The sequence below is a fragment of the Alligator mississippiensis genome, chromosome 8 (genome assembly GCF_030867095.1).
Source record: "Alligator mississippiensis isolate rAllMis1 chromosome 8, rAllMis1, whole genome shotgun sequence".
Taxonomy (NCBI): domain Eukaryota; kingdom Metazoa; phylum Chordata; order Crocodylia; family Alligatoridae; genus Alligator; species Alligator mississippiensis.
Genome location: NC_081831.1, coordinates 60,069,873 through 60,093,886, shown reverse-complemented (window position 1 = coordinate 60,093,886; position 24,014 = coordinate 60,069,873). Strand labels below are relative to the sequence as shown.

Below are 24,014 nucleotides of genomic sequence, written 5' to 3'. Positions count from 1 at the left end.
AGATGAGTAGTAGAAACCACCATACTCTCATCCCTTCACAACTGTAGCCTCTTGGAGTTGCTGGAAGATGGAAGAGGGTCAGATAGCAAACACTATGATCCCTTAAAAGGTATGGTGTGGAGATACAAAAATAAAATGTGAATCTCTCTTCAAAATTAACAAAGAGGTACGCGAGTCTGAAGTTAGGCAGAAAACAAGGCAAAGTGGCACCAAAGGCCAGCTTATTTAGAAGGGCATAAGTAGAAATTTGGCAGCAGGAGAACAGTGGCAGCATTAATTGCCATGGTTTCTAGAACTGCAGCAACTAGTGCTGCCACCACTCCTATGTTGCCAAATTTGTGGACTCATAGTGTGCCCTGCAGGATAGATAACACACCCCATGTGCCAGATCTCATACCCACAGACAAACCTTGTGCACTGAGCCCATACTGGTCCAGCGTGTGAACCAGCCCCATGCCACTCATTCAGCTTGCAGAGCTGGAAGATTGGGAATCATTGATTTAATCCATTATCCTGCTTCCAGTTCTAGCTGGTACTAAATACTTCAGACAAAAATGCAGTAACCCTTACAGTGGACAGTAGCAGGAATTTTTTCAGAACATACATGTTGAGCGAAGTATTTAACTTATAGTTTGCATCTTTTTGGCTTTTAATTAAAAATATAATCATGGTCATTTAATACATGTGTATATAGATTATAGAGACAACCTAAGTGCCTTGTGTGGGAAGGCACTAGTGGCAGCAGATTTAGACAGGTGCTAGTAATCAGGGAACTTTGCTGCTGGCTGGCAAACTCTGTAACCTGGGATTTGGATGAACTTTTCTATGCCTCTGCTTTCTTATCTATAATATGGGGATGATGATAATATATTAAAGTGAGTGCAATTTCACCTTAGCAGGGGCTAAAAAAAATGTTTTTCTGGACTTGTACTATCACATGTATCCTGAGGGAACCCTGGAGTTCAGACCGATAATACATACCAGTAACTGCAAGGGAAAAGAAGGTTACAGAGATGTTATAATTATACCAGGAAAAATCAGTGAAAATTCAGGAAATTCAAAATTAAGGTTTTGTGGTGAATGTAACGCATTGCAGTTAGTGCATTTTAATATATGAAGTTTGAGATTAAACTAACCAACTATTAAAGACACATCAGTGGTTTTTCTTCAGCTGTTTTATATAAACTTCTTGCATGACAAGTAAATTTGCTTCCTTGTGTGTTTGCAGGGGACTGGCTTGAGTGTGCTGTCAAGGTCGATTTAAAAATGTTATTGAATGAAATGTTTCACTTTTTTCACTATATCTGTAGTTTCATAACATCCTGAAAAGTGCTTAGGTAAACACAGAGATCTACCATGTCCTTGTATTCACCATAAAACGTATTCAAAGAAATAAAGCTGCTGGTTCTGAATTCAGCATAGATACCGCCAGTATATTCTGTGGTGACCCGCTCTGTTTTAATTCTAACAGTTTGAACCTGTACCAAAAGAGGCCGTCCACTTCCACAACCATACCTCTTTTCTGATAGCTTCATAGTTTTTTTTAAAGATTTAGTTAATGGGCACATTTCCAGGAGCTCTGCTCCCCTAAAAAAAAAAGAACCAGAGAATGGCCAGATTTGAAGAAACTAGAATTTCAGCAATCCACCTATTTATGAATTAAATGAGCATAGATTTTTTTTTTAATGTGTCTTTCATCAATAACTTCTCACGTCTTTTAAGAAGTTTTCAACACTTCTATTTCTTTTGGTTATAGCAGGGTTTGTCAAACGGGGGTACGTGTACCCCCGGGGGTACTTGAGAAGGCTCTAGGGGGTATGTGGGGGCAGAGGACTACCACGCAGCATCCTGCACTGCTGCAGAGGTGCTACCCACCCAGCTGGATGTGGGGGAAGCTTGCACGCGGCGGCTGCTGCCACTCTGCATTGGGCAGTGTGCTGTACCTTCGCCACTGGCTCCCCCCCCCCCCCCCCCCCCCCCCCCACCCGGGTGCATCCAGCTCCTGGGGGCACACTGCTCCAAATTTGGCTGCCAGGGGTACACTGATCCAAAAAGGGTGAGAACCCTTGGGTGATAGGTTTTAATTAACACTTAGTTAATCATGACACTGTGTTGCATGCAGAAAGTAAAATCAAAGAAGAAACATAAAGTCTGTTAATCTTTATAAGAAAAAAGATAGAAGATGCCAAATGTAGTACTCTTGACTTGCATCACCACCTTTTTTTTCTATAGACCTTGGAAAACATCCAGCAGAGCAGAGGTTTGCAGGAGCTTAGCTTGAGGCTAGAACCTGTTCTCTGAAGTGAGATAGGATGTTGAATTCATGTCCTCTGCTGCTTTCTGTGCTACAGGTGCTGTCTTACAAAATAAGAACATAACCATTGCAAAAAGTCTCATTAAGTTAAATGATGAGAATGACTCTAAACTGGCCCATTGATAAGACTGTTGGCTATAACGTTTCTACTTGAAGGAAGGCCTCCTGGCAGCAGGATGCTTTATGAATTTTAGCAGAATTTTAACCATCTGTGGAAGCTGACGATTTTTTTTATCTGCTTTCCCCTTTGAGTAATTGTCCACATTCTCATCCTCACTATGGGAGTGCTCACATCCTGAGCCTTTGATCAGAAACGTTTTGGTTTAGCCCTGCTCTGCTTTGTCCTTCCTTCTGCCCCTGCACCAAGAGACAAAGGGTGATGTGAACTTTCTGTTTCTCTCAGCAACACAGCTGGTGATAAAGCATTTCATATGGCTTACTTTGCAGCCCACACCTTAACAGAAATACTTTCTTCTGGCTTAGATAGTACTTTAACTATTTTGGGCTTACCTGTTTACAGAATTGCATTTTATTCTTTCCTTTTCAGTTTTCTGTGGCAATTAGAGGACATGGCTCTAATGTCTTATCCCCTTCCCCTGCCTTATTTCTGCTGTGCCACAAGGCATCACTGTCTAGGAATTTTACTCCCCAGTGTCTGCTCCGTTTCATGGATGACTGAAAGTCTAGCTTTAGCTTATTTTTCTGAAGTCTGTCAGTAGTATCCTGCTGTCTGAGTCCCCAGCGATCTAAACTAGCCCCTCATTTGACAGAGGGGTCATGGCTTCAAATGGTCAGACCTGGTGTGTCTTGTCTGGAGGATTCACTGCCTCAGATGAGGAGTACTGTTTGTAGATCTTTCAAATCCAGACCAAGATAGACTAGGAGAAGAAGCTCCAACTGTTGGGCAGGTTCATCAGACTGCCTGTGGACTTGTATTTGAGGGACTTAGCTTAATACTAAAGGTTGGTAAGAAAGGAGGGCTGAAGGCACCTCACAAAGTCATCTAGTCCAGCTCCCTACTGAAGTTAGGATCATCCCTGACTAAACCATTCCAGCCACATGTCTAACTCAGGAGTGCTCAACCCCTGGGTCATGCACCAAATCAGACCCATGGATCCATGGCATCTGGCCCATGTTTTGGGAGGCAGGGGAGCGGTGGTAGTTAGTACTGCCACCCTTCCCCCACTGCTAAATTACCAAGCCCCATGCAGCCAGATTAGACCAGGGTTGCTCTGCATGGGACTTCTCCCAAACTGTCATCAGGTACCACTTCATTTCGTACACCTACGTAGTCTTTGATGCTGGGAAGATTGGCTGTAACTTGCTGCTCAAGTCATTACGCCAAAGGAAAATCCTTTGTCAAGAACTTGATTAGCAGGCCTGTCTCTTCACCCCGTCCTCCTGAAACAGCATGTTTCCAGCCTTCAGGATCTTCTACAGAACACTGAGCAGACTCCTCCACTTCCTCACCTGCTAAACTTCCCAGTGTACACTGTAGCACCAGTGCTGTAATCCAGGGTTGTATGCCTCAGCAACAGGTAACTTGAATTTCATTGAATGTTGAGCACTGTGTTGCTGGCACTAGTCGTACCTCTCCAGAGCCATTTGGGAAATGGAAAGATGACAAGACTCTGCCCAAGGAAATGTTCAGAAAACTGAACCTATTCAATAAGAGGGCCAGCAGGATAGTGAACTATCAAGCCCAGCTTGCTCACAGTGATTTCAGTCCACCCCTAGCTGACATCATTCCTACAGATACAAACACGCTTCCTTCTCCCTAATTTCCAAAGGACAGCTAGTAGCTAAAATGACAGTGCAGGAGGTCCCAGATACCATAAGTTTAGCCTCATGTTTGATGGCCACACCAGTTGTTATGGAGAGATCCCTGTGGCTTCAGATGTGGCTCTCCAAAAGAAGTTGGGAATCTTGGCAGAAAACTTTTCTTTTCAGGGTTCTGAGCTCTTTAGCTCTCAAATGAATGAGTAAAAGTTTCTCGTGCAGCCTTGTGTGTACTAGGATTACCCAGAGATACCTGTCTGTGCAACCAAGGTAAACAAGCTAGTCAAGCTGTTCTCATAGTAGTTTTTGGTGGGGGGGTTTAAATAAAGCTTGGATGAAAAAGTGAGCTAGATATAGCACACAACATATAATATGCCACTGTTTTTATTGTTGTGTTTTTATCTAGTATCAAGGCTATGGCCTTGGAAAAAGGTGACAGTGTAGATATTTTTCACCTTGGTCAATTGCCTTAACCTTTGGACTAGAAGACATCAAGTAAAATTATCAAGCCCTATACCTAGTCACTTTAAAAATGTCATGCAGTACTATAGGACTCTCCCTCCTCTTCTCAGTAAAAGAAGAGACTTCATTAGTATCTTACTGTAATTATTGAAAAAGCAACAAAGTTCAGCGTTGAACAAAGGTTAGACAAAAGACTGTCTTGCATTGTATCAGAGGAATCTCATGACCCTGTGATTGCAGTTAAAGTATCCAATTCCTTCTGCTGGAGACTAACAGATGCAAACCCCAGAGACTCAGAAGCTCCCAGGGCTAATAATATTGTGTTTTTTCATGTCAGAAGTATTTTTGTGTTTGCAGAAAGAGCCACTTGCACAGCCGTAGCATCTCTCTCTGCCGTGCTTGGAACAGATGTGTGTGTTGTAATATAGACTGTGAACATTGACATCACATGTGGTTCTCATTCCCCCCCATTCATCTTTGAAGCTAATTGGTTCCATCCATTTCAAATGTGTTTGGCTCACCACAGTTATTTGTACTTTCACTCTGTTTATAGTTCTAATGGTGTGATATATATAACATGAAATAAACTCTCGTGACTCAAAGGTTTGAAGAGACTGATACAGAGCACTCAAATTTCGTTCTGGATTTTTTTTCCAATTATGTCCTCTGCCAGTTCTTCTTTTGCTTCTTATAAAACTATTTAGCTAACTGGTGCCTGTGATGAGGCCTGTTAGTGATGGCTGATGTGGTCATTGCTAATTCTATGGCAAGGGTAATTACGGAGTTCACAAGATATATAAAATAAATATGAATCTCTCTTACCTTCTCCCCAATCTGTAAGACAGTACTTTGCAGTAAAAAAAAACTTTGCAATGAAGCTGCCTGTACTATACCTGACCTTTAGTTTCACCAGCACCCTTTAACTTACCCTTTGTCTTTCTCCTGGATCTGAATGGCAATAGCCATCTTTATAACATCACTGCAAATTTTATTCAATGTGTTCTTGTGTCTTTAGTGTGTTAAATCACGTAGATTTGAATAGATACTTACATTGTGTCATAAATTTCCCATAATACCAGGGTGTAATGTTTGGAAGCCTTTACTGACACCAATTGAAAAGACAGAAACAGCGTTAACAAGATAATTTTCTGGTTCTTGCAGTTCCAAAGATGGTAAACTATGGTAATCCTCCATCCAGGTACCCAACCCATTTTGCTTTTCCATTGCTGACCCATAATGTCTCCTTCTGCCATATAGAAATACTTCCCTTCTTCTAAGACTTTCTTCAACAGCATACTCAGTATGATAAATACAGTAAAGAACCTCTTTAGCAAGCGAAGATTTGGTGATGTCTAAGGAACGTTCTCTCAAGGCTTTGAAGGTGTGTCTTTCCCCCTCACCAGTGTAATAGATACCATTGTTCAGTCACTAAAAGAGAATATTACATGATGTTCTTTAGAATCTGGAACCTGAAGAGGATTTGACTAAATACTAACCTAAACATAAGTGGAGAAATAAGCTCTTATAAGCTATATTTAATGGAGCTTTGAAATTAGAGTAGGTGACTCATGACTTATAACAGTTTACAGCTGGTTGAATTAGGGTAATTGCCTACACTGTATACTGCTGGCTTTTGCAACACCACACCTTATAAATGCACCTCATCTGTTCTTATTTCTCCACAAAGTGAGAAGAATGGTAAAAAAGCTTTTCTCACAGAATTAAACTTTTGCTTTTTCCAAACATAGAACCTCCTTTTAGATGCAGTTTCAGTATTTACTCTCCATTCAAATTAGGGCTTCATAGGATTTCAGCAGTGAGCCTGTTGCTTTGCCACAGAAGAGAACATAGACAATTATTTGACACCCTTAGTCTGTGATTATTATTTTAAGGTGAATATAATTTTTATATGAAATTGTAAGTGAACTATGTAAGTTTGTTCTGGTTTAGTATATTTTATATATCTGACAGCTCTTCTGATCAATTTCAGTATTTATCCTACTTATTCAAGTCAATTCCCACATGTTTGACAGACAAGTTTTCCAAAAAGACTTGCCTATAAAGTTTGCATATTGTCCATTGTTTTTCTGCTTTGGTACAGTAATAAAGTAAAAGTAATATTGTTTTTCTTGTGGTCACATTTATTATATATCAATATTTTCTTTTTTTTTTTTTCATTCTTGAAATCATTCAGTGCAAGTCCTTGTGAACACCATGCCAGTTTACCAGACATCAGCTGTACTGCCCATTGCGGGCTATCTCCGATTCAGTTGTATACGTCATGATCTGCACTAGACTGCTCCATATCCCATCTCTTGAGTGCTGAAGTTTTCATTTGTGGGTTAGAACTCATGACTCTGAATGAGAAATAGGCAGCAAGGCCACATTAGAGCCCAGTATACAGACATATCTTTAATGCAGGAAAAGGAAACCTATAGAACCAGTCACAAAATCCAGAGAACAATCCTGTCATACCTGCCATAGGTTCAGAACCTTTAAGCTACCAGTTTCCCGCTGTTGGAGTTTCATTATGGGTTCTAAAGATTACAGGCTAATAAAAGGTTACCTGAACTCATACATGTTATCCAGCACTCTAAGTAGTACTTTTTAAGAAGCTCTAGGCAGGGCCCATAGTAGTTTCACATGAGATCTGTTATACTGAACTCTTTAACAGGGAAATTTATTAGTGTATTCAGTGTGGTGGTCATATAGGAGAAAACTATAGAAAATGTATCTTTCTTTTTCTTTTTTTAATTTCTGGACTTCAAAATAAAGTTACTTACCCTCTGCCCATGTGGTGAAGCCTGCTAAACTACCTAGGTTTTTATACTATGTACGTTGCTATAATTTCTGAGTACAATATAGTATATGCCTGACAATCATTTAATGCAGGGGTGGGCAAAATGGTGGATCTGGCTGGTGGCCAGACTCCATTTCCTAGCAGCCCCTGCCTATGTCATTGTGGCTGATTTACCTGGAGACCCCAGGAGCAGCGGGGCAGTGACAGCACAGGGCCAGGGTTTCCATGGCGACCGGCCCTAGCAGTCCTGGCAGGGTGGGCAGCTGGGCTGGAATCTTGCAGTGGTGACAGCGTGGTCTCGGGCCAGGGCAAAGCTGAGATCCGCTGCCTCTATGTCCCTGCCTGGGGCATGCAGGCAGCATATCGCAGCTCTTCTCCAGCTCTGGACCATACTGTCGCTTCTGCAAGATCCTGGCCCCGGCACAGCTCTCACCCTGCCAGCATTGCTAAGGCCAGTCTCCATGGAAACCCTGGCTCTGCCTCTCCTGGGGTCTCCTTGGAAACTGGCTGCAGTGATGGGGGCAGGGGCTGCTGGGAAATGGAGTCTGTTGTGGGCCAAACTTTGCCTGACTTGATCTAATCACATATTATTTGACTATTCATCCTAGCTCTGTTGCATTACAAAACGTTTCATAGATTTCATAGACATTAGGGGCTGGAAGGGACCTCATGAGATCATCGAGTCCAACCCCCTGCCATAGGCAGCAAGTTTGCTGGGATCTTTTGATCCCAGCAAGATAAGCATCCAAATGCCTTTTGAATGAGTCCAGAGTACGTGCTTGCAGCACCTCTGGCGGGAGTCTGTTCCAGACCCTGGACACTTGGACTATAAAGAAGTTTTTTTCCTTATGTCCAGTCTAAATTGGCCTTCCAGGAGTTTATGGCCGTTAGACCTAGTTATCCTTTGGGGGGCCCTGGTGAACAACTGTTCTCCCAGATCCTGGTGCACCACCCCCCTTATATACTTATAGGCTGCCACCAAGTCTTCCCTGAGCCTTCTCTTCTCCAGGCTGAAGAGTCCCACTTCACCCCTCTCTGCCTGGGTTTTCATATCTATACAAGATTGCTCATATCTTATGAGAGTGAGACTTCGCATTGTTTCTGTCTGTGGAAGAGGAATTGCAAGATGTCACTACAGAAGAAGAGGGAGGAGATTTCCAGACTGTCAATGTTCCAGTCTTATATACACGTACTTTTGTCGAACGTTTATTGTAGGCGTTGGGTCACAATGTGTTTCATCTCAAATATAAACTATAGTAACATTATTACCTTTTTTGATCACTTAGCTATCACTAACTGCTGAGTAACCTTGGATCCTTCCAGGGCATCACAAAGGGAAAGAATGTTGCCCTCTCAGTGCCCATACCCAGCACACAGGCTACTGAATATCCTTCTGTGACATGCCCTTTTTTGAGTAGCCATGTTAGTCTGATGTCAGGCAGAAGGCAGGGTCAATTTGCACTTTATAGGCTAACTACATCAGAGGTTCATAAGCTTTTGTAAGCAGCAGCTTACTTCACCAGATGCTTATAACTGTTATTTTATGTGTTCTTTGTGCTGCATATGTAAATAAACTACCACTTTATGTTTTACAATGAATGAATTAGATGTTATATTGGAGAAAACACCAAGTTTTTTAATGAAATAGCATTGTGCTGTCCTACAAAAGAAGACACAGCAGGGCTTCTTTCTTTATTAGAAGCTAAGCTGTTGCTTATAAAAGCTTATGCCTCTCTGATTTAGTTAGTCTGTAATGTGCAATCTACCCTGCCATGTTCTTTCTTGTAAGAGAAGAGAATATTATTTCCTTCAGAAATATTAGTTGATGTTTTCTCCATTATAACATTGGTGATTTATTTCCATATACAGCAGAGAGAACAAATAAAATATATACAATATAAATATCAAAATAAAATATGCAGTTCTAAATTTAATTGTTAGCTTAAAGATCTCCCTCAAAAGTGGTCTACTAACATGCAAATAAAGTTCTGTCTTACTAGGAAAATAATCTATTTATTCTCAGCTACATGGCCCTTTAACTCCCAGCAGCTGAGAAAGATTTTCCATAAATAACTAACTAAAACATACTTACATGATTATTTTGATGCACAAGACCAGAATAGAATTGGTTTCACTGCTCTAAACTGAACTGGTTCTGCAGGTACAATGGAAGCAAATATAAATGGAAGAATGGATTTAATTAATTAAAATCCACAGATCCATAAATTCTGTGACTCAACAGATCGGATTCCATGTTTGTAAGAAGAGTTAAGGAAAAGGTTGAGGATGCTCATGCATCTCATTGCATCAATGTCTCAAATGACACGGTTATTTATTGCCTTTACTGTTTTCTCTCTAAAGAGTTTTGATGCTTGAGCTGTTTATTTTTTTTCTTAATTTGAAGAAATTTTAAATACTGGAGAAATTTTCTGGAGAGACAAGGACCAGACTGTCTGTTGTTCTCTCTGTACCCAAATTAACTGGGAGGGTGGGGTTGAAGGGCTCCCTCTTTTTCTTAACTGTTTATAGGTAAGGCATAAAATATGTAGATATCTATCCCCAAAAATCAAAATTTGAAAAATGTACAAGCTACTGGAAACAGGGTTAGGCTAGAAAATCCTGCGTGACCAGCTTATAATAATGGTTTTCATTGTGAGTCATGAAGATACTTTTGGAAAATATTGGTAAGAAAAAATAAAATGAAATCTACAAAATCTCAGAAAGTCCTGGCAAGGAGAAATAAATTTTACTTTCTGCTCCGAATTAAGACCTACAATTCTGTTACATTAATACTTCTTTTTTCTGCAGGGATGTCTCTAACTCTACCATATCCTGCACTAAAATTATATTTGGGACCTTACATCAATAGAATCATAGAAAATTAGGGTTGGAGGGGACCTCAAGAGGTCATCTAGTTCAACCCCCTGCTCAGAGCAGGACCATCCCCAACTATTAACGTCCCACGCAATTTGCAGGTACATAGGTCTCTAATGTGGTGAATCCCATGTACTTTACTGACAGCATAGGCCATCTGTACTAATACTGTCAATCACATCCTTACTGTAAGAGAACATCAAGTGTTTACATGAGAGAGTAATATCTATATCTAGATAGAATAGATAGATAATAATTGTATATGTACTATAGGGTATGTGTAAAATATATATACTTACGCATTTATTTTTTTTGCTCAGGGAAAACTAAAAACAAGGAAGAGGCAAACTACTCCCCTACTGATGCCCAGCAAATATTTCACAGATTATCATTTAGGAACGTTTTTATCCAGGGGTGGATCCTAGCAGGGTGCAGTGGTGCTTTTGCACTATCCTTTGATTCCTGCTCTACCTAAACTTTAAAACCAGCTGCCTGGGAGAGACAGTATCATTTCTCTTCAGTCAGTGCTAAGGGAGTCAATTGACTCTGTGGCTCATTATAATCTACCAGGTTCTGCTAATCTCTTGTCACTCAACAGGTGTTAACCAGCTCTCTCCTTTTGAATCATTGTGATGTTCCATTAATCAAGTTATCCTTTCTTCTACAATTTTGCTGTCTGTTAGTTATTCCTGGTAATATTTATCTTGTGTTTTACAGCCCTGCAGATTGTTTTTAGTTCTAGCTAAAACCTTAACTTGGGTGTGGTAATATTAATATAGGTGAACTCAGGTGTGGAAATGATTGACAGTGAAGTGTTGGATGCACAGTCAAGATGTTCAAGAAGTAGGGCTGTAAATTAATCGCCGTTAAATTGTGCGATTAATGCGTTAATTGGTTCTTGTGTTAATTTTTTAAATGTGTTAATTGCGCACATGGTTCTGATGCCTACACCCAGGCTCCACTTTGCTGTCATCACCCCCACCTCTAGGCTGCCCAACAGGGCAGCAGTGGCAGTGCAGAGGAGCCATAGGGCAGCCTGGGCATGGGCTCCAGGCAGCTGCAGCAGGAAGGCAAAACTTGGGGGGCTGAGTTGATGGAGGACACACACACACACACACACACACACACACACACACACACACACACCCCTACCTGCAGCATGCACCTGTCCTGGAATGCAGCTCAGCGACATGTAGGTAAATCTGGGGGGGGGGGGAGATCAAGGCCCCCACAGTGAGGGGGGGAGTAGGGCAGGGGTTGGAGTGAATGGAGCCCCAGAGGTGGGGCAAATCATTGTGCAGATTTGTGCATGGGGCAGTAGCAGGCTGCCCGCTGTGGGCTGGCGTTCTGCACCCTGCTGCCTTGCCCTGGGAACCATGTGCTGGGCACACATTCAATGCCCGCTCAGTGGTGGGAGGCACAAAATGACATCAAGCAGTTCCCAAGGCAAAGGCACCAGGCCCCCTGACCCACCATGGCTGCGGAGCCCCATTCACTCCAGCCGTTGCCCCACTCCCTCCCTCACCGTGGGGGCTTCAATCTGCAACCCCCCCTTCCCTCTCCTTTGGCCCCTTCCCCTTTACAGACTTATTTGCTGGGTGCTACTCTACACACTGCTGTGCTACTTTCCTGTAGGGTTACCATATTTCCAGTTTCAAAAAAGAGGACGCCTGTTTGTGGGGGGGGAGCAGTGATATGCCCATGTCCTGCCCCTGCCCCTCACTCCCAGGCCACACCCAGCTCTGCTACTGCCCCTCACTCCTGACCCACACACAATACCCTGCATCCTGCCAGGGCATGCAGAGACCGCCCCCCACCCCCACCCTGGGCTTCATACCCCACAGCCCCCTACACCTTCACAAATTCTCCCTTCACATATGCACCCCACAGCCTCCCCCCAACACTACTAAGTACCTGCACAATTTTGCATAATGTTTGAGTTTTTCTGCACATAATTTTGAGTTTTTAGCTGTGCAATTAAAATTGCAATCAGTTGCAACTAATTTTTTTAATCATGCAACTAATGGTGATTAAATGTTTAAATTCTTTGACAGCCCTATCAAGAAAGCTATATTTTTTGTTAAGAATCTGAAGTAGAGGTATACCTTTAACTGTAATGCCTATAGAACTAGTAAAACAATATCTTTGGACTATTTTGCCTAGTTTGTTGTGTTTTTTTTAAACTTAAAGTATAAACTAGCAAATTACAGGTTTCCCTCACTTTATGTGGGTTCTGTATATGCATATTTGCTTGTATGCGATGACCCTTTTTATACCCAAAATTCATTATGAGATTCTGCATAAAGGGAATCCATTTTACAAGGTAACAAATAGAGAGATGTTCCAAGATGTCAACTGCATCAGCAGCAGGTTAAGTCAGCTGGGGCGGCACTGGGCTTTTCCCAGTGGGGGGGGCTCGGCTGGGCTGGGCTGTTCTCAGGGCGGGTGGCAGCTGCGCTGAGAAGGGGTCTACAGCAGGGCTGTAGCCACCCCAAGATTCGACATGGTCCCCCCCAACCTTCCCCTCCCAGTGCCACTGCCACCCACCCCAAGCACAGAGTGACCCAACACCACCCCTCCTCTGCTGCCAGGAAGAGCCCAGCCCCAGGAGCTGGGGTGAGTGGGGCCTCAATATGCCCCCCCACCAGTGCTGAGGGAGGGAGTGGGCCTGGGCTAGGGCTGGGGCAGAGGCAAGCACTGCCCAGCCAGGGCCCCAACAGGGAGGTGCAGCTCCTGCTGCTACAGGCTGCCACTGTGGGTTGGGGCCATGGGCCGCGCCAGGCTCTTTTCTGCAGGAGAGATTGGGCTGCGCTGCACTTGGTGCGGGCAGCAGCAGTGCTGGGAGTGGGATCAGGGGGGCTACAATGAATTTTGGGGTGAGCTGCACCCCCCCCCCCATAGCCCCTCTCCCAGCACCATCACCAGCTGCCCTGAGTGCAGCCGACCCAGCCCCCACCAGAAAGAGCCCGGCATGGCCCCTGGCCCCAGCCCAGCAGCCTGTAGCAGCAGGAGCTGCACCCCCTTGCTTGGACTCCAGTTGCAGCACCTGCCTCTGCCCCAGCCCTGCTCCCTCCCTCTTTATCAGTGTGGGGGCAGGGGCATCAAGGGCCCGCTCACCTGAGCCCTTGGGGCTTGGCTCTTCCCAGCAGGGTGGGGGGAGGGGGTTGAGCTGCTCTGTGCTTGGGGCAGGCAGCTGCAGTGGGGGGAGGGGGGGGCTACGGTGAATTTTGGGGTGGCTGCAGGCCCCCCCCCACCCCATAGGCCTCCTCCCACCACCACTGTTGCCCACCCCAAGGGCATCCTGGCCCAGCCCCACACTGGGAAGAGCCCAGCACCGCCACAGCCCCAGCAGACTTACTTGCTGCCAATGCAGTCAATGTCTTGGAATGTATCCCTGTTTGTTACCTTGTAAAGTGGGTTCCCTTTATGTAAATTCAAGTTATGCACAGTTTTTCAAGAGCACATCTACCGCATAAAGCAAGGGAAACCTGTAGTACACATTCCAAGAAAGTTATATTTCTTTTTGCTTTGTTCTTAACCTGAATATTATAGAACTGGACACTTAGCATACAAGTAAATCTTCTAGTTTCTCCAACTGGAGAAAAATGTGTGGTGTGTTATATGTGATGATGTACCACACCATCTGCACCCCACTTTTCAAAATCCTAGATCCGCCTGTGCCTGCATCAGTAAATTACAACATAAAATTCCTTTCTTTCACAGCAGCAGGGGAATATTTTTGTTTATTCCTTGGAGGAAGCCCACCAATATGCAAAAAGTCTGTGCTATAGTATATGAGTGGCCTCCTCTTATATATAAGGAAAATCTAATAAGGTTTTCAACTCAAAAAAATATGGCTTCCCCAAAATTTATAGAGTGCTAGCTCTGGTTTCTCTTTGGCAAAAATGAGTGGAGTAAACCAGGCTTTTAGTGGAGCGTTTTGTGAAGGGTTTGACACTGGCTGAGAAAGGAAGATGGTTTTAATTACCTTGCTCTGAAGAAAAGTTAACCTGGTTACACATTGGGAAAGCTATTATCAGGATCCCTTGAAGCATTCAGAAACTAGGGACATGAGGAGGAGAGGCTAAGGCAGAGTTTATGAAGTTGGTGTTTAGAATTAAACCAGCATTTCCTGTTTCATATGTCCAAGCTCAAAAGAGTTTTTTAAATTATTTTCTTCAAGAAGTCATTGGTGAAAATGCAGTAACATCTGAAAATGTTGACACTTCCTATAAATATCCATTATGTTCATTTACATTACAATGACAATATATATCACCCATCTGCACAGTACATGAACTATTATGATTGTATGGTGATGATCAAGTGAACTCTAAACTGGAGCACTTGAACAATAAAACTATGTTTTATGGGCCCTGTTTCTAAGGGCTTCAACCAAGGCTCAAAATTTTGTCTGAAATTGTGTGACAATTTTTGACAGCTGTGTGATGTCACTTTTGCAAATACAATTTCATTAGATATGTATGTTTAAACCTATATATGTGCAAAGCTGGAAAATTTAGAAGCTGAGGTGAAAATTTCACCATATATTTAAATAAAACTATGGTTACAGGGATGGAAAGCAGCTTCCATCATAGAATTGCTGTGGTTCAGAAACAGATGGTAGCTCACATGCCAGCAAAGCAAAGGGTGTTTACCCAAATCACTGTACAGTGACTTCTGGTTAAGAGAACACCCATCGGGAAGTAGAGCACAGTGTTCTTTTGGGAAAAGTATTCTCTAAAATGGAGTTGGCCACTGGACACAATATGCTAAGGCTGGTTAATAAATAAACATGTATTGATTACTTGTGTCATGACACACATGCATCAACATATGGAATGAACAGAATAAGTAAAAGAAAAGCAGTAGGCAGCTGTATGTTAACAAACTGTAACGCCCAGTCACTAGGTCAGGGGTTTCCAACTCATCTGGCCCCATAGGCCAGATGATAGGCACAGGACCAGTTCATAGGCCAGATCAGGCTCACAGGCCAGCCCCACGTGCCCGAGTCCACGTGCACCCCAGCCCCATGCCAGCTTCAGTCCTGTACACCACATGCTGTACACAACACACAGGGCCAGTCCAGGATGTGTGCTGCTGTGTGCAGAACACATGCCAGACTGGCCCTGCATGCTGGATTCAGCATGTGTGGCCAGTCTGTAGGCCTGATCCAGACTGCTCCCAAATCCAGCATGTGGGACTAGTCTTGTGCAGGTGCTGCATGCAGCACACATCCTGGACTAACCCATGTGCTATAGGTAGCACATGCTCTGAATCCAGACCCAGCTTCACATACCACATGATGCCAGGGCCAGTGTGCTATATGTGGCACGCAGGGCTGATCCATTATCCACAAGAAGCACCACAGACCAGATAATAGGACTGTACAGGCCATGTCTCTGTCACCCTGTAGTTTTAGGCAGAATTCTCTGAATAGGGAAATTCCATTTTACCACAAGGCTGTCCCCTAAACTGAACTGGCACCTTGGGGGGCATGTTCCTGTAGACAGAAGCTACTGTATTGGGTTCTTATATCAAGCATCATAGTTTACACATCATCACTTTGAGAGGAGGTGGCAGAGTAGAAAGATTCCATGAAGTACCTGACCTTGCCAAGATATTTGGTTGTAGACCCTTTGCCCTCCAGAGCTGTGGTTTTCAACCTTTTTTCATTTGCAGATCCCTAAAAAATTTCAAATGGAGGTGCAGACTCCTTTGAATTGTAAATGTGGGTATTCACATACTTTTGATTGATCATAGTCCTCTTTCACAGACCCCTTAAACACAGTCTGCAGACTCCCCCTGGCCCACAAACCATAGGTTGAGAACCACTTCTCTAGAGCACTACTGTACTGCGTCATTCTCTTTTTGTAACGAATAACATAATTCCAGAAACCTTTCTTGTTTCTTTTATTACAGACAGAGTGCTTGCTGTGTGTTTCAGTTGTTTTCTTTTCTCTTTGTAGGTCCAAGTTCAGTTAAAAACAAGAAAAAAGGTAAGTTAATTTACCTTACTTGTCAGCTGTAATTATTTCAAACATGAAGCCATCCCTAACTGAGAACTCTCTATCCAGTAAAAATGTAGGGGACTTCCATGTGACCTACATATTACGCCAGGGGTGGGCAATTATTTGGACCCATGAGCCACATAGGCAGTTCTAGGGAGATGCCATGGGCCAGTCAGCACCTTTCTCTTCCCCCCATCCACCCCTCCACAACAGCCTGGAGCCCATGCACCCTGCAGCTCCTTCCCACCGCTGCCAAGATTGCACAGCCCCAGCCCCAACCCGCACCCCATGCCTGCTCCAGACTCACCCTGGCTGGAGCGGACCAGCCAGAACCATGCGCACAGCCGTGACCCCAGGGACCCTGCACCTGCCCCAGACCACCTGCCCATGCTGAGCAACAGCAGCGGCTGGGCAGAAACTGCTGCTCAGCAGAGGGGAAAAACAGCCCCTCCCTTCACTGCTGCCAGGCCCTTCTTGCTGCAGCCACCCAGAGCCTGTGCTCCAGCTGCCCTGCAGCTCCTATCCACTGCCATCACCACCACCTCCAGCTCGTCCAGTGAGGCAGTGATGGCAGTGCAGAGGAGCCACAGGGCAGCCCAGGTACAGCCTCTGGGTGGCTGCAGCAAGGACCTGGCAGTGGCAAAGGGGAGGGGCCACTTTTCCCACGCACCAAGCAGCAGCTTCTGCCCAGCCATCACCACTGCTGCCTCTGCTCAGCACGGGCGGGCGATTCTGGAGCTGGCACAAGGTGGGCTGGGGCTGTATATGTGGGTTCCAGCTGGTCCAGAGCCAGTCCGCTTCTCTGGGCTGTGTCCAGAACAGGTGCTGGGCAAGCCAGGGTCAGGGGTGTGTGTGCAGGTCCCCACCAGTACCATGGGGTTGGGGTCAGCAGTGACGGTAGCCAGAAGGAGACGCTGCCTCCTGGGCTGCCTAGAAAGGCAGCCAAGCTGCCCGAGCCCTGCTGCGTGCCCAGGGGGCAGCAAGATGTGCCCTGGGCCAGGAAGGACTGAGGGACCTGTTGTGGGCTGGACAAAGTCCCTCCATGGACTGTATTTTGCCCACCCCTGTATTAAGCTCTCACTTTTGAGAGAGTACTTTTAGAAACACATTAATAAAATCTTTCTTAGAATCTGGCACATTAGTATTCAGGGGAGGAAGTACAGGGGGTACAGTTATAGTTAATTGCATAGTACACAAATAATTCCCAAGTCACTATATTTGCACATACAGTTGGCTGAGTCACAGGCCAAACTATCACTGGCTGCTTGTCATTTATTGTGTCATCTCAGTAAAAATATATCAGCACAATCTCTCATTCTTCAATTTTTTAACTTGTGGACTTTAATATTTTAGCAAACATATCTTTAATTGGGGATCCACTGAATTAAGTAGGGTGTGGATCAGATAGAAATGGATTAAATTAATTATAAATATTAGGTAAGATTTATTTAAATACCCTTAATAATAGGTGTTTGCTTCATTTAGAAGCTATTTCTAGGCTGCATAACAGTTATTTTGACTGTTTTGTATCACATATTTCAAGCTGTTCTAAATGTTCAAATTTATAACAGCTTATTGTATTGTATATGAATTGAGTTACCTTGCATATAGTCCATCTCGGTTTCAGTAGTACATATGAATGCTGCTGTGCTCACAGCCCTCTTTGCAAATATGTATGTTTGTGCAGAAATTTTCTATTAGGAATCTGAGCACATTGAAACATCTTAATTGCCTACCAAACTCCCTCCCAGGAAACTGATTTCAAAGTGTCAGGGTCCCTAGAGTTATGCCTTGCATCTATGGAAGTACCTTTTTGTGTTCTCTGAGCACTTGTGTACAGAATTAGAACATTCTGTAAGTTAAAAAAAAACAAACCAAAAAACCCCCGTTTCTATGCAAACTGTGTACAGCCCTTGGGCTCCTGCAAATATGGCTTGTGTGCTTTTATGCATGCATTTAAATTAAGCACACGCTTACATTCATCCCTGTTCAGCAAAGCACTTACATGTGTGTTTAATGCTAAGCACATGTGTAAGAGTTTGATGAACCAGGCTGGATTTAGGCTTGTGCTTAGTGGTCCCCTGCTTTAAAACTCTAGTGCATTTTACAGATAATTAATTGAAGAAAGGAAAGCAGGCTGATTATGTGATATGTTCTCTGCCACTGTCTCTGAAGCTTAGCAAAACCTTTCTAATGTGGACCAGAGTTTCCTCCACCTGCAAACCTCTGTGTGTCATTTTTTGGCAGGAAGATTAAAAAGGAGAGTGCCTATGTTATTTGCATGTGCAAACTACTGTCTTCACTAAAACACATCACTTTTGCTCCTTATGGGCACACTTGGGAAAGTTCAGTCTACATTTCTTAACAAAAGTGTCCTAAAACATATTTATAGAAATCTAAACGACCCCCCCAAACTGCTTAATCTATCTCATATTAGACCAGTTGAACTAGAAGTCTCCTAGGAAGTAATAATTATGACATTTACACAGTTTGGGAATACAAGGGCTATCATAGGGCTATATTAGCTAATACTTTTTTTTTAAATCTGTTTTATTGCCATACTTTGAAAATATAGGGGTTGCTTGCTGATTGGCACGTTACACAGAAAATAGATCATTTCTCCTCACTTTGAAAAGTAAATTTCTGGATGCTGCCTGATACATCTGGCTAAAGAAAGACTTGGCAAGTTGGGAACTGGATAAGCAACACGCACTATAAAATTATTCACACTGGCAATTGCTGGAGGATACTGTTAAACCTATCTAGATTTATGGGATGTGACCACTTTACTCGACGCATTGTGTGTTGTGTACAAGCCACACAGATGTTGTCTATGCAATTAAAATGATCAGGTCTGACTCATGATTGAATGCTATATTTGAGGGGATATGCCAGGATATTTCTATTTCTTGATTTCCCTCCTTTGTCATACATGTACACACTCACTCTTTGGTTCTTCTTTCTCTGGGCAAAGGATTTCTAATCTGGATGGAATTCTGTTCAAGTGAGTGATGTCTGTAACATGTTTTGTTGCCTATCTAAATAGATGGTGAATCTGAGCTACCTTTAACTCATCCACACAAAATCTCTACAACATTTAAAATGTTTCTATTTTCCAAATGCAGTGGTTCTTGCATGCAGCTGCCTATCTTGGGATGTTCTTCTTCACTAGGGAATGAATCAAAAGTCTTCACATGTACTGTGTAGCTGTTTCTATTCAAATCAGTAAGCAGAATTCCATGACTCGTGAAAAATTAATTGAAATACCTTGATGTAGCAACAGGAATGTACAGCAAATACCTGCCCATCTGCTGCTTTCAGGATTACATGCCATAGTTTTACACCTGAAGTAACAGCTAATTTAGTAGCAGAACAGGCCTCTGGGGCAAGATTAGTTAAAACAGCTGCAGTGTGTATTCCCTTTTGGTTCTCAAGGCAGAGCCAAGAGAGACTGCAGCGAACCTGGCTTAGGTGCATATTTGATCCTGTATTAAGATAGCCTAGGATAAAGGTGATATAAACCAAAGGAATGTAATCAGGATGCTTTAGGCAAGATGTGTAAGGATCTGGAGTTGGGTTCAAGTTGATACTTTCAAAAGAATGTCATCCTAAGGGAGAGGAGAGCTAAGGGAATTGGAAGAAGACTTGGGTAGCTGCCAGATCAGATTTGAAAAGGCATGCACACCAATTGAGACAGAAATGCTACCAGCAGTATCAATTTGTTCCCCTTTATACCCTCTCCCCACCCTCATAAGACATGTGTACCATTGTAATGAGATCATTTAAATAACTTTTAGGCTTAAAAGAAAAGAACAAGAGATACCGGTTTTAATTTTCCTTATGAATAGAAATACAGGACCAGGCAGAGGGAGGGAATAAGAGAACACAGCTGCTGCTGATGAAGCGAGTGTTGCTACTCTCATATGTTGGAACCATGAGGGCCAGGAAGCCAGAAACAGGTAGAATGGTCAATGTTAATAAGACCTTGGGCTCCCGAAGGAGAGCCGTAAGGGCATTCATAGATGACGTGGTCAGCTGCCTGAGCTTGAGCACCACAGCTGCGCCGGCATTGTTGGAGAGGCCCCAAGGCTGCATTCTTTCCTTAAATGGTCCAGTGCCCATTCTGAGATGGTTAAGAGCTGTCCGGGCCCTGCGGGGCAGCTGCCGTCCTGGGAGATGGAAGCTGGTGTTGGGGATGAAGTTCTTTAGCTGAAAGAATTCAGCTATTTCATACAATCAGTGGGTTCTCAAGTCTATATATATGGCTTGTACAGAAAAGGAAACTGTCTAACCTACATTTCAGATAAAGAAAAAAAATGAACATTTGTGCCATCTAATGAAGGAAAAAGAAATTGCAGCTTCCATCAAACAAACTAGGGGAGAGGGTATGCAACTAGATTGGCACAGCAGCTTTGAGGTTGATTTCTGTGCTTCTTGCTTAGCTGCTGTGTCATGGCATATGGTTTGGGCAGACCAGAGTGAGAAGTATATGGCCTTTCCAAATCTGTTAACCAAAATACTGAGATTTATTTCCTTGCATCTTGGCACTGATACCTGCTGAGAAGTGCAGTGACTGTACGAAGCCATTTCAGTATCTTTAAGCACAAAGACCACTTCAACTGACATTCTGTCATCTGAAACAGTTGGTGAATTCTCTCCCTATGACGGCTGTATTTCAGGTGATGGAGAGATTTATGAGCTTTGCAAGCATACAAGAAAGTTGCTGTATAATATAAAATTGCTTTAAAAAACTATTTGAAAAGAACATTATTTTGCATCAAGGTCTGGAAGGTTAGGAAATCCCAAATGAAGCTTGCATGGAGTATCTTATTCAGCCCTTTTCTGCATATGCATTATAATCTTTCTTTACATGATCATGATGTTTTATCCACAGGATCCTTTCTATATCTAGCGAGCATAATGGATGGTGTTCAAAGAGACAGGCAACTGTTCAGTATTTTTTTTTACCCTTGCTATGCAGTCCTTCACCTAAATTATTACAGCCAAAGCCTTAAATCTAAAACTCTTAATTTTCTCAAAATCTTTCCCATGGCAATCATAGTAGGAAGTGAACCTCTCACAAACATTAATGAATTTATCTATATGATAACATAAAAGACCACCATGATCTGCATTTCACGTTGTCCAAGACTAAGTGACAAAGGAAAGATTGTAATTCAAATCCACCAGGTTCCCAAACTTCTGCTCATTTTTCCCAACCACAAGCTGTCCTGTAGAGAAAAATGCTACATGATTATACAGTGAAAACCTTAGGGGCTGTACATGAGGGCCCCTATAAGGCCCCTTCCAGTAATGCCTAAAGCTGGTTGACAAATGTGTGACCAAGCTGTTTTCCATTAGAAAAACATCTTGCCAAATGCTTCCAGCAAAAACGTGACAGGAATGACAGGGCATTTCATGCTCACTTGATTGTTTCAGCTTTGATTATATTATAAAGTTATGATTATTGACATGGAACATTTTTTCCTTATTGACAGAAAAAAACATTCAGGTTCTTTTACTTTTCAAAGATACAGAGAATAGTTTTTGTTTTGTCCTGTTTGTGAGGGACCAGATTTTAGTATCTCAGAATTAATAGAATAGAACTGGAATGAAATTCTGAATTTTCATTGGCAGAACGGGGCCAAATTTAGGTTGCAGAGCCAATGCAGTTGTCTGCATTTTTTTTTAAAGATAAATGCAAATTGTTTTATGTGCAACTGCAATAATTCACACCTGGTAACATATATCACTGGTGGGGTTTAAAGCTCCTAAAAAAAAAAGTTAGCAACAGAAAAAGGCTGTTAGTGTAAGAAATAATCTGCTTCAGTCCAAAAGATACATGGGGAGAAACCCAGCCATCTCTCCTATCAAAATCCCAAGTTGCTTCCTCCCCATGCAGTGTTACCAAAGAAACAGTATTAGGTAGTGGAGCCATGTTCTCAAAGAACCTTTTGAGCTTGCAGATTCATTCCAGGCTTCACCATGTCAAAGTACAGACTTTGGCTGTCAACCATCCTGTCTTTTTAGAGGCTAAAACTACAGAACTTGAGCACCAAAATGTGGTGCAGTTAGCCTATATGGACACAGTAGATCAGGCTTTGCAAGGAAGTAGGTTACACTAGAGCTTTAGGGAAGAAGGTTTGGCTCCATGTTTGTCTGAGGAGTCTTCCAGGACAGCAGACCCTTCCAGCTTCCCCCCATTTTGCTGTCTTCAGTCTTAATTATTCACATGAAAGAATTAGCTTCCTTTCTGTCCTGTGCACTCTTTTCATATGGCAAGCCTGGTTGAACCCACTTGGATCACAAAATATGAGCTGGCTGTTTCATCTTGCTTTCAACTTGTCTTGCACTGGCTTCAGCTCAGCTGAAGCTCCTAGCACAGAATGGGAAAGTGAGTGTATAATATAAAATGGCTTTAAAGAACTTTCTTTTCTTCACCCCACTGCTCTTGTTTAGGAGACCAGGGGAAGTTGTCTCATGGCCTTTGTATGCCATATTCAGTAGACAGAGAGAGTAATCTGCAATCTTGTATTTTTCAGGTAAAAAGACTGGTCCTCCAGGGCCCAATGGCCCTCAAGGGCCACCAGGGCCTCCTGGTCCGCAGGGCCCTCCAGGCATCCCAGGGATCCCTGGAATTCCAGGCACGACTGTAATGGGACCTCCTGGCCCTCCTGGTCCCCCTGGCCCTCAGGGACCACCTGGCATGCAGGGCCCCTCAGGTAAGTGTATTATTTCATTTCTTCTTGGACAGATACTGTGCTGAATATAGTGATGAGGGTAAATACCATGGAGATGAGTGCCCCTAAAACCTGAACAGAACACACCCCATTGACCCTTCCTTCAGTTCCAACCCCAATCAACACAGCTACATAAGGAAAGATGCTCTAAGTGCCATGCTTAATATCTGAGCACTAGTACACTCCTGAATGTCATGAAAAACTTGACCTAGATAGGGGGAAAGAGGTAAAAAACTGCCTTACCCTTACCAGCTCCTTATCAGTTGGCAAATAGACTACTCCAGCTGATCATGCGTATTATGCAGTACATATCCCGGACAAGCAATGTCTGATCCTGCCCCAAAAAAGCTTTGCCTAGGTTTTGATGTAGCAGTTAAGTGATAACAAACAGAAGGTGGTGAAGGCAAGAGGATCATGTGGGTGCTCTGGTTTGCACACACTGATATATTAGTTGTTTCTGTCTCTAATAGAATGAGCATGAGTTAATGATCCCCTTCCCCTCAACAACTGGAAGTTTTGGTATGGTTACTTTGATTTGCCATGAGCTCTTAAGTGGTTCATTTCCTTTCTCTGTATATCTTTGTCCCTATCTGTATTACAAGGGTCTTGCAGCGTACATCTCAAATATTTTGAGATCTTCAGAGGAAGTAGAACTGCAGACTATTATTCTCTTAACCTTCTAGTGAACTTTGATTTCACTGGTATTGAAGTCTACAAACAGCTGTGACTCCTGTGTGTAAGATATGTAAAGTAGATTGGCTTTGGGTTGCCTTGATTGTAGTTTGGGTAATCTGCCTTAATTCACACATCTGCCTTAATTTACACATCTGTTTTAAACTTTTGGGAAAGATAAATCTGGATCAGTAAGGCCACTGCTTGACAAATTCTAAATTAATCAGAATAGCCACATGCAGCATAATTGTTTTGCCCCTTATATGAAAATACTGTTTCTCCTACACTTCCTTTTTCATTGTATTTTCCATCATTTTGCATGGGTGCTCACTATCACTTTCTTATCAAATTTGGTGTCTTAC

General features: G+C 43.0%; 1 protein-coding gene across 5 annotated transcripts in view; it reads left to right on the top strand.

Annotated features, from left to right (window-relative positions):
* The window catches only part of EDA (ectodysplasin A), a 187,018-nt gene that overhangs the window by 150,497 nt on the left and 12,507 nt on the right, over positions 1-24,014 (top strand). For 4 of the 5 annotated variants that reach the window (XM_059732765.1, XM_059732764.1, XM_059732763.1 and 1 more), the window contains exons 3-4: positions 16,199-16,228; positions 22,783-22,962. In XM_059732765.1, the coding sequence (XP_059588748.1) occupies positions 16,199-16,228; positions 22,783-22,962 (210 nt within the window). The remainder of the gene's footprint in view (positions 1-16,198; positions 16,229-22,782; positions 22,963-24,014) is intronic. The other variant, XM_059732766.1, reaches the window with a different exon arrangement.